The 14,802-nt window shown below is 38.0% G+C and overlaps 2 protein-coding genes across 5 annotated transcripts in view; one reads left to right on the plus strand and one right to left on the minus strand.

The window, feature by feature from the left end:
* LOC107225191 (protein draper) overlaps window positions 1-4,275 on the plus strand; it is a 45,211-nt gene extending 40,936 nt beyond the window's left edge. For all 3 annotated transcript variants that reach the window (XM_015665570.2, XM_015665569.2, XM_046739070.1), the window contains one exon: window positions 114-4,275. In XM_015665570.2, coding sequence (XP_015521056.2) covers window positions 114-412 — 299 coding nt within the window. In that variant the 3' untranslated portion in view covers window positions 413-4,275. The remainder of the gene's footprint in view (window positions 1-113) is intronic.
* Window positions 4,276-6,271: 1,996 nt separating this feature from the next.
* LOC107225192 (bone morphogenetic protein 1) overlaps window positions 6,272-14,802 on the minus strand; it is a 33,061-nt gene continuing 24,530 nt past the window's right edge. For both annotated transcript variants that reach the window (XM_046739069.1, XM_015665571.2), the window contains exons 5-15: window positions 12,268-12,639; window positions 12,018-12,196; window positions 11,389-11,619; window positions 11,077-11,301; window positions 10,527-10,994; window positions 10,335-10,457; window positions 9,754-10,072; window positions 8,769-9,060; window positions 8,483-8,696; window positions 7,807-8,057; window positions 6,272-7,731 (exon numbers count right to left, since the gene is read on the minus strand). In XM_046739069.1, the coding sequence (XP_046595025.1) occupies window positions 7,567-7,731; window positions 7,807-8,057; window positions 8,483-8,696; window positions 8,769-9,060; window positions 9,754-10,072; window positions 10,335-10,457; window positions 10,527-10,994; window positions 11,077-11,301; window positions 11,389-11,619; window positions 12,018-12,196; window positions 12,268-12,639 (2,839 nt within the window). In that variant the 3' untranslated portion in view covers window positions 6,272-7,566. The remainder of the gene's footprint in view (window positions 7,732-7,806; window positions 8,058-8,482; window positions 8,697-8,768; window positions 9,061-9,753; window positions 10,073-10,334; window positions 10,458-10,526; window positions 10,995-11,076; window positions 11,302-11,388; window positions 11,620-12,017; window positions 12,197-12,267; window positions 12,640-14,802) is intronic.

Here is a 14,802-nt window from a genome sequence, read left to right on the forward strand (position 1 = left end):
TTCCTCACCGTCTCTGTAACAACCCTGAAACTCGCCGGTCCAGCGAATTAATTTTACTCTTCGACGTAAAAATCACAAGAAAAATATCACGAAACATGTGTTATTTCGCGCAGATTCCTTCGGGCGTTTTCAGTACAACGGTCTCGACTCGAAGAACAAGGACGCCGATCTTGGAAACCCTAATCTGTATCACAGCATCGACGAATTAGACGCAAAGAAAGCGGCCGAGCACGTCTACGACGAAATAAAGCAAAACAAGGGTGAAATGGAGTACGATCACCTCGACTACACGAGGCCGACGAGTTCGTGGAAGCCGCACTATCAGCGAATGGCGAACGGATTCGGATCCAAAGACGGGAGCGGTCCTAGCAAATCTCGCGATCCGGACGTCGAAAGTGGCGAAAAAGATTAGCTCGAGACGAGAAACTAGCCCTTGGATGATGTAATGGGTTGAAAATGTACGAGTGTGATAGCAGAAACTCTCCAGTCGAGGGTTTAATGCAAATTATAAATATACACGTATTATCGATGTCAAATTTAAGAGTAATAGCCTTGTGCCAAAATTATATGAGATACGGGCTGAATCGTGATACTGGCTATTGTTATTATTATTTTTATTATTATTATTGTGTTATCGGTATTCGATGAACGAAATTTGTTACGATCCAAGTATTTGTAGATCGAAATATCGTGAAATATGTTACTTTTTTTCATTTGAAAATTTGTATAAATATATTGATATACCGACTGAAGCGACGGCTTAAAGTTGCTGGTAACTATTTTGGATGACTTCGTTGCAATTCGAGTGATTTTTCCTTCTCATTCTGTCTCCAAATGTAATACCCCATGAAGATATTCAGAGATAGATGATATGATGGAAACGTGGAGCTTAGATTAAAAAAAAACAAAAATTAGGTAATTGCGTCAGTGGCTTGAAGTTCGTGTTTTCGAGAACAAAATATAACAATTGAATATAGTTCGGTGCAAGGTCTTCGAGTTTTCGTAAAACGAGATTCAAAGACGCGGGCGTCGTAAAATTCTTCGTTTGATTTTGAAATTACCACTTACCGGATAAAGAGAACAGAATTGAGATAAAAATTAATTGTAACGGTAACGATTAAGCGATAATTTCCGTATCTTAACGTAATCTAAGTTTGATCGTATAATCAACGAAACGGTAAAACATTTTGCGGAATCCACGGTATAATTATAATTATATCGGCTCCTGTTTAATGGAACAGATCCAATGAATTAATCGAAGCCAAAATATTTTCTGGATATTTACAAATCAATTGTTAGCAGTTAAATACTAATTAAGGCGATAAAAGATTTATCACAAATTTTTATACCTGCTCGGTTAAAGGCTTTAAATTTTGTATGCTACGAATTTTTGAAAACTGTGTTCGAGCATTGAAGCAACCATGCTACTGCAAAACTGCTGTCAATAATTTATGGACAAAATTCACGATTTTTGGTCCAAAATTTTATTTATACCTTAGGTCTGCGTAATGTTCACTTTCGTTCATCATTAGATATAGCAATAAGTCGTATATTAGTATCGTGTTAACAACCTTAAAATAAAAAGCATCAATTTATCAATAGATTAATCCACTTATATTGTAAATACAAAATTTCTGCTGAACTGCAGATCGGCGCGGTTTACAATCGATCTTTTGATATGAATGAAGTATGTTTCGATTAGAGCAATAAGAGGTGAATAATTTAAATAACATTTCGCTATATTGTTATTACTGTTGTTGTATATATAATACATATAATGTAAATCATCTACATACGCTATATGTATACACAAATTATATTTCGTAACGATATGTTGGATAAATAATTTACTATATTAATATTTCCGTTCTCTGATAAACAATTATGTCGGTGAACTCGTCAAGCTTGGCATACGATTTATATTTTCCATTCGTTTATATACATACCCGCACATGTATTATTAACTCATTGCCGCGTTTTTTATTTGAGAAAAGTATTTTAATCCAACATTTTTCCTTATCTATATATTTTACATAAATAGTTTATAAATGTTTATATGTATGCACGTGTGTGATATAAAATTGATAAATATATTTCTATTATCTGCACATCCGTATACAGTGCGGGATAAAAGTATTCGTACAGTGGCTAAATTTAAATAAAATAAGGAATAATTTTTTAAAAATTGATTTATTTATTCAAAGGTGTGCTGTTTTATTTCATGCCTGGATACTAACGTGAAAAAATATATAGAATCGGACATTTTATCTTCCGTTGCGTGGCTAATATGAAGGCAAGTCACCGGTATGGTAAGGACAAGAGTATTCGTACTCTATAAGTTTACGATGCAACATTGTAAACAAACAAGTTCGAAATGGATTATTCACCGGGAACAATTATTTGCAAAGGCAAAAAATAGTATCAAATTTATATAAAGAAGCAAAACAAGTCTTATGCATACATTGCAAAAATTGTTCAGAGAAGTCGATCAACAGGTTAAAGTGTAATGAAAAATTTTTTGAATATACAGAAATATTGCGAAATTCACACAGAAGTGGTCGACCACGGAAACTGTCTTCACGTAATGGAAGAAAGATTCTGCGATAAGGAAAAGAAAACCCAACAATAAGTTCATCGGAAATCGCGTGACAGATCGGAGAATATGATTTTAAACACGATTCAGAAAGTCATTCGGCGAGCAGGTTTGTAAACTACGATACAGTCCTCTGGAACAATGTCACATTCTCGGACGAATCAAAATTTCAATATCATATTTTTGATTCTGATGATCGTTTGAGAGTACGGAGAAAACTTAAAACCGAATTCGATCTAAAGCATATTGCCTATTATCAAATATGCAAGTGGATTCTTCTTCACAACGGACAGTCTAAAAATCTCCGGAAGCACAATTTATACGTTACTATTGTTCCGCATAGCGGACACTCCTCAATAACGGACAATATTCTTAGTCCCGAAGATGTCCGTTGTTCGGATGTTTCACTGTATCAAGCAAAAAGGTATTCCACAAAATATTAATAACAAGTTGTCGACAAGGTTTGCTGAAATACAAAAAATACCCTTGTCCCAGTTATAATGACTTTCGGTAATACCTATGCGTTCCTGAGTCAGAGATAAGCGACCTTTTGTAAATATGTGATTATGTTAGAATCTAAAAGTAAAATATAAAACAGCACACGTTTGAATACATGAATTAATTCAAAGAATTATTCCCTATTTTGTTTGAATTTATCCACCGCACGAATACTTTTGTCCCTCACTGTGTGACCTGGAAAACGGAAATTTAAATGATAATATATTATTTTGCATTTTGAACACATGAGTAAATTAAATTATTTTACGTGATTTGAAATTAATATTCCTATATCATTTTTTAAATCGTACCGTATGCTTATAATAGTTTGCAACGTTATCGGTATATGTTAAAATGTGCATGCGCTTAAACATATTAAACCTGTGATCGACGAATATTATTATCATTATAGTAACTGTGTACTTTTCTTTTTATATTCATTGTGTTCAACTACTTCCGTTCTTTTTCTTTTGATCAAATCTCGGTAAGACGGTTAGTAAATAGAATGTGTCCACATTATATATACATGATCGTACTATACATCGTTTATTTTCGAATCAATTATTTTTAAATTAAATTCGCAAATAATAATGAAATTCAATTACTCCCATCGATCAATGCCTAATAGGACGAAATAAATGTATATAATACATTATGCTGTCAAAGGCAAAAGGTAAGCACATTACAATATTACAAATTAGACGCTTTTGATTACATTGATTCAGTTTTATTCTCAATTATTAAAGTATACATATATCACACTAACTTTATTATTATCATCATTATTATTACGGACGTTTTAATTAAGCTTATTAAAAGTAGACATCCATATTTTATGATTTGTACAATTCATTGTGTAAGATACTTTCTTGCATATTGACACACATTCATATAAATAAATTGTAACATGCAGAGTAAGAGTAATGTATAATTGACAGCGAAATCTTCAATCTTAGAATTTTACAGTAAAATATTACAATACAATAATAACTACACTGTCTACAAAAACGGGGAGATTAATCGCGTATATTCGCATAATGTAGAACGAAAGTTATTGCAGACATAATTGCTCATTTATCAACCAACTTACTCAATTTGTTTGACATATGGGGCATTCCACGTCAAATCAACGGTTCCTGGACCTGACCCCCTGCGATTTTAATGTCCAATGGGTTTTTTTGGTTTGTTTCGGTTAAAAATGATTCCTCTAATTTTTTGAAATCATCTCGACATTTTGTAAAAGTGTGGCTACCCGAAATATCCTTGATACGAAGATAATATTTTCAAAAATGGATAAAACTGTCTTGTAAAATCAGGGACTCGAAGATACATCTTTTCGTCACGATTCGAAAATGGGATAAAATGCTGAATATTTTTTTGAATTTTTGCTTTTCAAAAAAAAAATTTTCATTCAATGTGTTTCTAATGATGGTTTTTTGTCGTAAAAACAAAATAAAAAGAAATTTTGTATTGGTAAAACTCGATTTTTCTTTTAATTAAAGAGTAAATGAAAGAAAAGAATTTTTTTTTTTTAGAAGCAAAAATCATTTTCTTCGGTTTACTCCTTAATTAAAACGAACAGCGAATTTTACCAAAGTGAATTTTCTTTTTATTTTATTTTTTACTACAGGAAACAATCATTCAAAATAAATTCCAAGAAAATTATAATTTTTTTTTTTAAACAAAAATTCAACAACAACAATCAGTATTTTCATTCCATTTTTGAAACATGATGACAAGATGTGTCTTCGAGTCCCTGATTTTACAAAAAAGTTTTATTAATTTTATTAATGTTATCTACGTATACAGGATATTTCGGATCGCCTCACTTTTACAAAATTTCGGTAAAATTATGACAAATTAGAGGTATCAATTTTGACCGATACAAACCAAAAAATCCATCGAATACCAAAATTCTAGGGGGTCAGGTATAGAACCCGTTGGTTTGACGTGGAAAAGAATTTTTTTTTCTCAAACACCATAATGTTGTATGCTTAGCATTACTGCTATATGTATATTATTATCACTATGGCGATTATTGTTATTGTTCCAAATTAAATCGAAGTATCGACATAACTTATTCCCGAATGTGTTCAATTCTACGTTAAATTCAAACCATTATTAAGTATACAATATACATCTGTATATGTGCAATGGTCGGAATATGATTGATAGCTTGTGGATTCGGTTTGTCCAATTTAATTTTAAACCATGCTATAAGAAAATTTCATTCAGTATTCACTTCATGATATAAATTCAGTATAATTTGCTGGCAGCTACGTGAATTTGGCAAGTTTTTTTTCTTAAGATGAAAAATAAAAAACAGAGTATTTAATTCTTCGAGTTCTGAACACAGAAATGGGAAATCAAAATTTAAATCAACAAAGTCGCAGCGTAAAAGTTTACACGTAAAACTCAGCGGTACACTAACACATTTTTTTATTTACTTATTTCTCATACACCATGTACATATAACAATATATGTATTATACAATATATATATATATATATCTAAGTTATTAATTATATAATTATTTATTTACAATCATAGGAATGATATATATCTTATATAGTATTAATAAGGTAGATATCAGGTTGGCCCTTATACGGTGTAAAAAAAGTTTATGGTGGAGCCTGTCAAATTGGTTCCAATTGGTAAAAAAAAAAATTCCCTAATTTTTTCCGATTTTTATTTTATTCCCCTAGTCTTCCTGTTCAAGCGAGAAGTTTCAAATTATTCAAAAATATGCCCATTCACTATATTTTGTACTGAATTTTATTTCAAGATTATTCCTAGGCAAAAACATCCATACATTCTCGAATATTCAATGAGATTCATCTTCCGTTCAGTGAAAAATAAAAAAATCATAAATGGGGTATTCCACGAGAAACGCGTGCTATATTAATTTTTTTTTTTTCAGATCATGTCTGATTTGTAAAACGATGTTTTTTTTTTTCACTAAAAAAAGATGAATCCCACTGAATATTCGAGAATGTGAATTTTTTTACCTACGAATAACTTTAAAATAATAGCCAGTAAAAAAATGTAGTGAATACATAAACATATTTTTGAATAATTTGAAGCTTCCGCTTAAACAGGGAGACTAGGGGAATGAAATAAAAATATAAAAAATTGGGGAATTTTTTTTTAACCATTTGGAACCGATTTGACAGGCTGCGTCATTAATTTTTTTTGCCCCCGTATAAGGACCACCCTAGCAGGTATATCATATTATTAATGCTTTAGAGCATGTATTTTTCTTAAAATTACTTTTTGCAACTTTATCTTTTTTTTTTTCTATAATCTAGTTTTATATTGGCAAAAATTGACACTTTTGATTTATGTGGATATAATGAATAGTAGTTTAAATACTAAGTATTACTTTCTCAATACTATTACGAGATTCACGAATAACTGTTAAAGCTAAAAAATCAATTCGTAGTTTATAAAAACGGAGAAATTCGGTTGTTTGAGCGTTTGATATTATTACGTACATACAAAGAATCCGACAAAAGTACCTAATATAATATTATTTCGAAAAATATGGCAGTACATGAATAATCACATATCGCTTAATTTCATCCGTGACAAAATCAATGTCATAATATCAGAAGAGAAATTGAAACTAGATATTGTTTTTATCTTTACTCATGTTTACTTACACTTATTTATTCATTTAATTACCTTTTGTACCGGAGCCGCTGTCTTTTATGTCATGCATAATAATGGACTTCAACTGTTCACGTACTTTTTCGTACTATCTATACATTACGGATCGGTTCTTTTTTGCTTTTATACTATTCAAACAACAACCTATTTACCGTTTGTTATTAAAAAGTAATTAACATCGAAAAAAAAAATTACTTACACTGAGATTTAAAATAACCAATTAACGTCGTTTACAGTATACATGCATATATATATATAATTATGTATATATATACATATAATTATGTATACGTATACTTTAAGTTGGGCGACCTCTGGATTAAATTAAACTTATGCGCATACATATAGATACAGTTCATGGCACGTGGTCCAAAGTTCGTCTCTTTAACACATCGTATAATCATCGCAATGATAGTCACTAAATATTGTTTTTGCGATAAATTGCCAATATCAGCAATGGCTAACTGTAACAATAATAGTAATAATGACTATTATCATCGTTATTATTATCATAAACGCAATTTTTCTTGTCATGTCAAATAACGTTCTCATATTCGTACATCGTCAAATTCGTCACCTCCGACAATTGTTGAAACCTCAGTCATACCGAAATCGAGGCTCTTGCTGTTAGAATACGTTTGATGAAAAACAGAGGAAACATCATGTCACACGTTGTGCGAAGAGCAAAATGGTCGAAAAAATTCTGGTAGTAAAATTTTCGCACCCGCGTTCATCGAGGAATTATCGCTCGTGAGAAAGGTGCAAGGAATTGATTATCCTCGCTATTAACATTGATAACGTTCGATCAAAGATTATCGTCATCATCGTCCTCGCCACCCTCGATGAACTCCTCGCTGTCCTCGGAATCAACGGCGTAATATTCGGCGGAGAAACCCTTGTTCGATATCGAATCGTCGGATCGGAACCTGATCAAAAGTGCCTCGTTCATCGATATGATGTCCGTGGGATTCTGTGAACCAATAGCCAAAGTGAACAGGGGATCGAAAAAGGTGTCAACGCCATTAGCAACCTTTCAAAAACCAACCGAGTCTCCGCAGAACCTTCCGTAGCTCGGACCCGAGGTATCCAGGCTCGCATAGACCTCGACGAAGTCGTAGCGACATCCGCTTTCATCTTCGAGCTTAAAGGTCTTGAAGGACAGATGCACGTTTTTTCCAATCGGCGCCTCTATCGCCCAGTCGCAGTCGGAATTATGCTCGTAGTTGTGGTCACCGAACTTTGCGTGGGAGTATAGATACCTCGGTGTCTCACTAGCCGTCAGGTGACCACCGCAGGCTGGAAGCAAAGAAAAGGATTATTGGGTGACCGCCTAAACAACGCTTTGAAGGATCAGGAATCCTTTCACGGAGAAAAGTTTACAGAGTCATGGTTAGTATGGAGATTGCCTTAGAAATGTAGTTTTCGGGTACAATATGAATTTGGATGTACTTTATGAGTTGAGAACTTATAACCGACTTCATGACTTCAACTGGCTTCACATGCTTTCAGGTTACCGCAAGTTACCTGAAATGACTTTAAGTAACTTCACAAGACTTTCTTACGGTATTACATCCGAATTAAGGAATCGTTATTCGCCCTCTGGTTCTACATCTTCCAGGTATTCCACTAACATATGAACTGTCATTATTACAACCCATTTTACTGGAATTTTTTATCGACTTTAACAAAATAAAATTCTCCTCAGTGAATGATGTACTCACCCGTCGTGTGCGTCGCGAGGAACCCTTTCCTCTGGACGGACTCATCGCTCTTGAATATCATGTACATCTGGTTACCCGTCGCCAGGATTGGGTGCGGGACTTTACTGCCGCAGAATCTTCCCAGAGTGTGGCTGTCCGGCGAGTCCCCGTCGTATATCGCGATGTGGTCGTAGGTGCACTCCTGGTGGGGTTCCATCTCGAACACGTTGAAGGTCTGAAAGAGTCAAGTGAAGCTGAGTTCCGAGGCTGCTCGTACGCGCTTGTCGTTCTCGACTGTGCGTCTTACCAGCTTTATTCGGTGTCCCGCTGTCGTTGTGAAGTGCCAAACACAGTCCTTTCGTCCTGGATAGTACTCCGGGTAGTTCGGAGAGGTAATCGTACCCGATGACGAGGTGATCTCGTACTTGCAGCCACCCTCTTTGCAGTCGTGACCGTTCTCATGGAGCGTGAATCCGTTGTGACAGAAGCACTGGTACGATCCTATCGTGTTTCGACACTCGTGCTGACAGCCGCCGTTGTTGCTCGCGCACTCGTCCATGTCCGTGAAGAACACCGCTGCGAAGCCTGACTTCTGGACGCTAAAAGTAAACCGTCAAGGAGGGCACTCGGTAAACGCCAAGACGCAATTGACTTACAGTGCGAGGGGTTGAATATTCCTCGATAATGCAGTTAACCGAAAATGTTTATTGTGATGCAGGCTTTTCATCGGGAAATGTCACTTCAGCAATGCTTTGAGAACTGATCGGAGTCAACTGATGAACTCATATTCCGTAAGTTATATTTAAACCTATTTGAAATATTTGAAGCGTAACTTCAAAGATCGAATGATTTTATGAATTCAGAAATGACCAAGGACAAGTGTCTCAATGGTTATAAAAAACTTTCAACTACTCCGAGTGATTTCAGGTAACTTAAAAATTTGAGGAATTTCAAGAGAATTTAAGGGGATACACGTGAAATACTAAAAGAGTAATTTTGAGTACCTTCAAGTGATAGTGATATCGACGTACTTCAAGAATGACTTTAGGTAATTTTGAATGACTTCAAATGATTTGATAAATTCAAGAAATTACAAAATATCATTGTTCTATTGGATATGAACCACTGTGTAATAGTTCCAGACTGTCTTTAAGAGACTTTTTCGCTACTGAAAGAGAATCCCGAAGACTGGTTACTTGGAATATATGATGGAAAATGAAAAAACTTGAGTCGCCAAGGAATGGAATGGTCAACCCCTCGTCGAGGTGTGATTATTGTGATTTCTTTTTAACCTGTTATCAGACGTGAAGGTAATGCGCATAGAGTTACCCTCAGAAGTCAGAAGAGGCGGGAACTTTCCACCACAATATATGCCGTGCTTGCGGAGCACGTCGTCACCCAGCTTGCTGTGTACCTCAACCGAATCGTACTCGCACTCTTGCTGATAAACATTGTTACCCTCCAAATCGAAGTGCGTGAAATTCAACGTTATCCGGTACTGTGGCGGGGCTATTATCTCCCACACGCAGTCCTTGTTGCCCGGATACGCCTCGGGGAACGACGGACTCGTTATCGTTCCGTTACTCATATCGTATATTCCCCCACAGGCATCTGTGAAGCATTGTTTTTTGAATTATCAACCCTCTGATTGACAGCTCGATTCATTTTCCCTTTTGATAGAGCCTATTTAGTGTTGTGAATACGATTGTGATGTGAATAATCGGAACACTCGTGATTTACCGAACCATTCCAAAATACCTACTCAAACTGGATAATGTTGGAGTCCAGAATTCTTCTGACAATTACGGGTAAGTAACGTCCCGTTTCCAAAACTATCACGGATCACCAAATATGTGAAAATCTTCTCACTCACCTTCGCAATGTTTTCCGTCAGAGTGCAGCTCGAACCCAACTCTACACGAGCATTCGTAGCCACCCAGGGTATTGATGCACTCGTGTTCGCAACCATGATCGATCAGCACGCACTCATCGAACTCTATTGTAAGTATGGAAGATATCTTGTTAAACAGGGAACGGGGATGAGAACCGAAGCGAGCTAATTTACCTTTCATGAACGTCGCTGAGAATCCAGCCTTCTGGACCGAACCGTCGCTGACGAACTTGACGAGCAGCTGGCTCCCGGTGGATCTGATGTCGGGAGGCACCTTGTAGCCGCAGTAGACGCCGATCAGATGCGAGTCTGGATTGTGGCCATCGCGTACTTCGACGTAGTCGTAAACGCAGTTGTCGTGGTTCTCCACCTCGAAGGACTGAAATTTCAGGGCGACCTGATAATCGTGCGGAACCGAAAGCTTCCAAACGCATTCTTTGCTCGACTGGTAGTCCTCGGGGTAGTTCGGAGACTCCAGGTGACCAACACCGTCGAGTTCCAGCTCTCCACCGCAAACGGCTTCGTAGTTCGCGGTGAAGCCTCTGTGCCCGTTGTGGTGATTGGAGGTCACGTAAGTGACCAGCATCCGACTTCCCGTCGATATCACCGGCTCCTGGATCCGCCCACTGCCGCAGTATCGCCCTGTGAAATCGGTCGCGGAGGTCAGAGAAGACGAGGAACACGAACATTTGGAACAGGACGGAGAGACGCGACCTTCACTCACCCAAGACCGCGCTCTTGTGCCAGTATCCGTCCCGGATCTCGATGTAATCGCTTCTGCAATAATCGCTGGTGAATATGTCCAGCGAGGTGATATTCAGGACGATGCGTTCCCCGTGAGTCGCCGTTATCCGCCATTCGCACCGCTCACCTTCCGGGCTCGACGACCCCACCGGATGGCCGGGGGAACCAAAGCTGCCAGCGTTATCTTGGAAAGTCCTTCCGCACCCTACAAAGAGGATCAGGAACCATCCCGGATAATCATTGCGTAAGAACGGTCGATTTTTCAACGACAACTTTTGCCAGTCGTACTCACTGTGACACTTGTAGAGCAAATTGGTCTGCGCTATGTCCCCCTCGCTGAGCCGGATGCGCTGACCGATTTCCGGACGCTTCTTACCGTGCGTCTCCATCGGCAGTATAGTGTCCAGGTATGTTCCCTTCGAGAATGTATTCTTCGCGTAGTGCATTATCGAATCATAGTCGTACGGGAGTCCCAACGAGTTGACCTCCTCTTCTGTCAGCTTGTTGAAGTTGTACTCTTGACCTATAGATTGGACGATTAACCGGAAGATGAAACGTTAGCGAACGGTTAAATTACATGTGATTCTCCAAGAATATTCACGGAACTCGAGATCTGGCTCGATCCTGGGCCATTTATATATCTGAACGGTAACTGAGTAAACTGTGTAGTTGAGAAGGGTTGATTCTACATTGCAGCGTACACTGTAGATATGTATACATATATATACACGCGTAATTAAATACAACTTTACGCAGCCATTAATTAAACCTGTGAATTTCAGTTTGTCTAGGCCGTTTGCTTGGAGTTTGATCTAAATCACCGTTTCCGTTCAACGCAGAGTTCCGGATACTTGTACCGAAACTTTGCGCCGGGGGTGGTTTAACACCTTTCATTCAATATTCTGGTAAACTCAAACTCACCGCTCATTATGTTGTCGCGTATAATCTGAACGTGTCTGTCTCGGTCCGGACGAGTGTGTTCGTGCCAAAAACCGACCACGTGGCCAAGCTCGTGGACCACGATTCCAAACTTGTCGCAGTTCTTCCCGATACTTATGGCCTGCGGTCCGTTTCCCCGTTTTCCAACGAACGAGCAGCACCTTCAAAAAATAATTATCGGTTACCCTGATACTTTGGCTGATTCCATGATTCTTATCGACGCTCGACTTACCCGCACGGTCTTTCAGTGAAGACGATATAGTTTGGATGCTCGCGCGGTACCCGTTCGACGAACTTCACGCAAGTAAAATTCTCCCAGTGTCTCATCGCCTGCTTGAAGAGCGCCTTGTGAGCACCTGAGAAATTCGCGTCTATCTCATACGGAATTACACCATGATCCCAGACCCTCTCTTTGCGGGCGGTTGCTGCACGCCGGGATCTCACGCGAAGCGGAGTCCTTGAGAAGGACGTTCCTCGAGTGTTCAATTGGTACTTTGGCTTGTGCTCGTTGTAGAATTCTATTGAACGGAGACGCCGGTCGTGAAGAGACACAACTTCGCTCGAAGACTCGAGCTCGTCGTTCACTATCAAGTGTCGTTCTTCTCTGAAAGGTTCGTTGTTGAGTAGAAGAAAAAAAGAAATAAAAAATTTGCATGACCAAATACCGCTGAAAGCTCGTCATTTCGAGTCACATAATACGTGTTCGACGCTTTCTCTTAGCATACCTCTTTTTCTTATTATACTCGAGATTTAACCGTTCCTTTTTTTTTTTTTTTCTTATTCTTAAACTCCATTTGTGATATTTGTTTTTGGGTAATTTTGCAATACATTTGAGAGTGAATTACAACATACCGCAACATTTCAGAAAAGTCTCTGAATAATTAACGATAACTAAAAACGACCCTTTCCCCAGGTAATGCATGTGACTCTAACTTAGGTACATGTTTACTGGAGGACTATAAACAAGCCCCTAACAATACTGCGCGGAGCGGGGGGCGGGGAGGGGGGGGGGGAGGAGTTTACTCTCTGCAGGGGTGTTAATTAATAATATCACTGCAAGCTCTGCGCTTCTCTGCATTGTACGCGGTGACTGCAGGAACACACAGTGAAATATGTATAACAGGTACCCCTCGGATCAGCAACGAGCTCGCTGGATAAACGACAATAGCGCGCTAGGGTGGCTCACTCGAAGCCAATTACTAACTGGGCGCGACCGGGTGTAATTAAGACTAATAAACCAGCGGCAGAACCTCACGCTAATCTTCTCTCAACTCATGAGCACTGTCTGCACTGCACGTTTGTTAAGAATAGTATATCAGGGAAATTGACATGTTTCCCGAAACACGTGATCTCTTTGTTCTCGAATCTTTTCTATAGGGAGAATAGGGACGTGCGATTAATCAATCGCTTAGAAACTTCGATTAATTGTTTTTTTTTTTTGAAACAACCAATTAATCGATTGATCAGGAAATCGGTCGACTGAAAGGGTGGATTAATCGAATAAACGACTCGTTCAAAGAGCAGATTAATTGCTTGGCCGGAAGGCTGATTAATTAGAAGCTTTTATTTGTCGATGGATCGGTATAACGATTAATTGAAAGGGCCAGTTTGTCGATTACTTGGAAAGCGGATTGATTGATGGGGTCGATTATTCAGTCCATCGAAAAAATACGATAAAATGAAATGGAATTGGCGATCAATTGGAAAAAATTTTGATTGAAAGTGCCGATCAATCGATTAATCGGAACAACGGTTGATCGAAATTGCGATTATTCGAAAAAAACAGTAAATCCAAGTCTACGAGTAGTCGCAGAGTCAGTTTCTATTAAAAGGATGTCAAGTATCAAAAACCTTGGAATAATTTTCACCCATCACATGACTCTAAATAATCAGAATTTGTAAATTACTCCAAAAATCTTTGCAATCCGAGACTGAACTAGTTACCATTATTTCTAATGTTGTTTGAAAATTGTTTGTCAAAGTATTTTTTGAAGCAAAGCTGATGAGAAACAGACAGAAAGACAAACGAAAAACCTCGACCTCCGGTAGAAATGTTGCAGTGAATTTCCTGTGCACAATCTTTTATTTTTCTCATCTGTCGAGCGTTGCCGCGATAAAAAAAAAGTTGAAAAAAGAAAAACAAGAAATATAAGGCAGCTTAACACGCGATTACCACCGTATAATAGAAACTGGGACACGTAATGACTGACGTGTTTTTCTCTACTTTCAGGGAAACGATTGTGGGATGAGGAACTGATATGTCCCGAGGGTTCGCTTCGCAACGTAGAGGCGCGTTTGACGTGACGTGATCTGCATTAGGCTTACAGCTGATAAAAGGTCTCTTCGTTCGGTCGTTCGAATGTGCAACCGTCGATTTCTGATAAAAATTTACGCCACTTCAGTGTCCTATGAAAATATCCCATCTTGGCCTAAGCTGCAGAGATTAGATCACACGGCCGTCCATTTAGCAAGTCAGAGAACTCGCCAAAATCTCAACTTTCAAACTTGCGCGTAGAGTTGAGGTACAAATAAAGGCACGAAATCACTTTTACAGAAAACTCTCGGCTTTTCTAACAAAATAAATTTTTCAACGCATTTTGTAGGCAAGTTTTTCAAAGGGAAGCAATTTTTCATTCACAAGTACCAAAATGATTAAAATATACTTTTTGCGAAACTTGAAGTTTTGTACCAGGGTAACTTGACTGTGCTCGTGAAAAGTGAGGATTCTTTTTCAAACTGAGCTGAGAAAGCACCGACAGCGGAGAGA

Source organism: Neodiprion lecontei, chromosome 4 (genome assembly GCF_021901455.1).
Source record: "Neodiprion lecontei isolate iyNeoLeco1 chromosome 4, iyNeoLeco1.1, whole genome shotgun sequence".
NCBI lineage: Eukaryota > Metazoa > Arthropoda > Insecta > Hymenoptera > Diprionidae > Neodiprion > Neodiprion lecontei.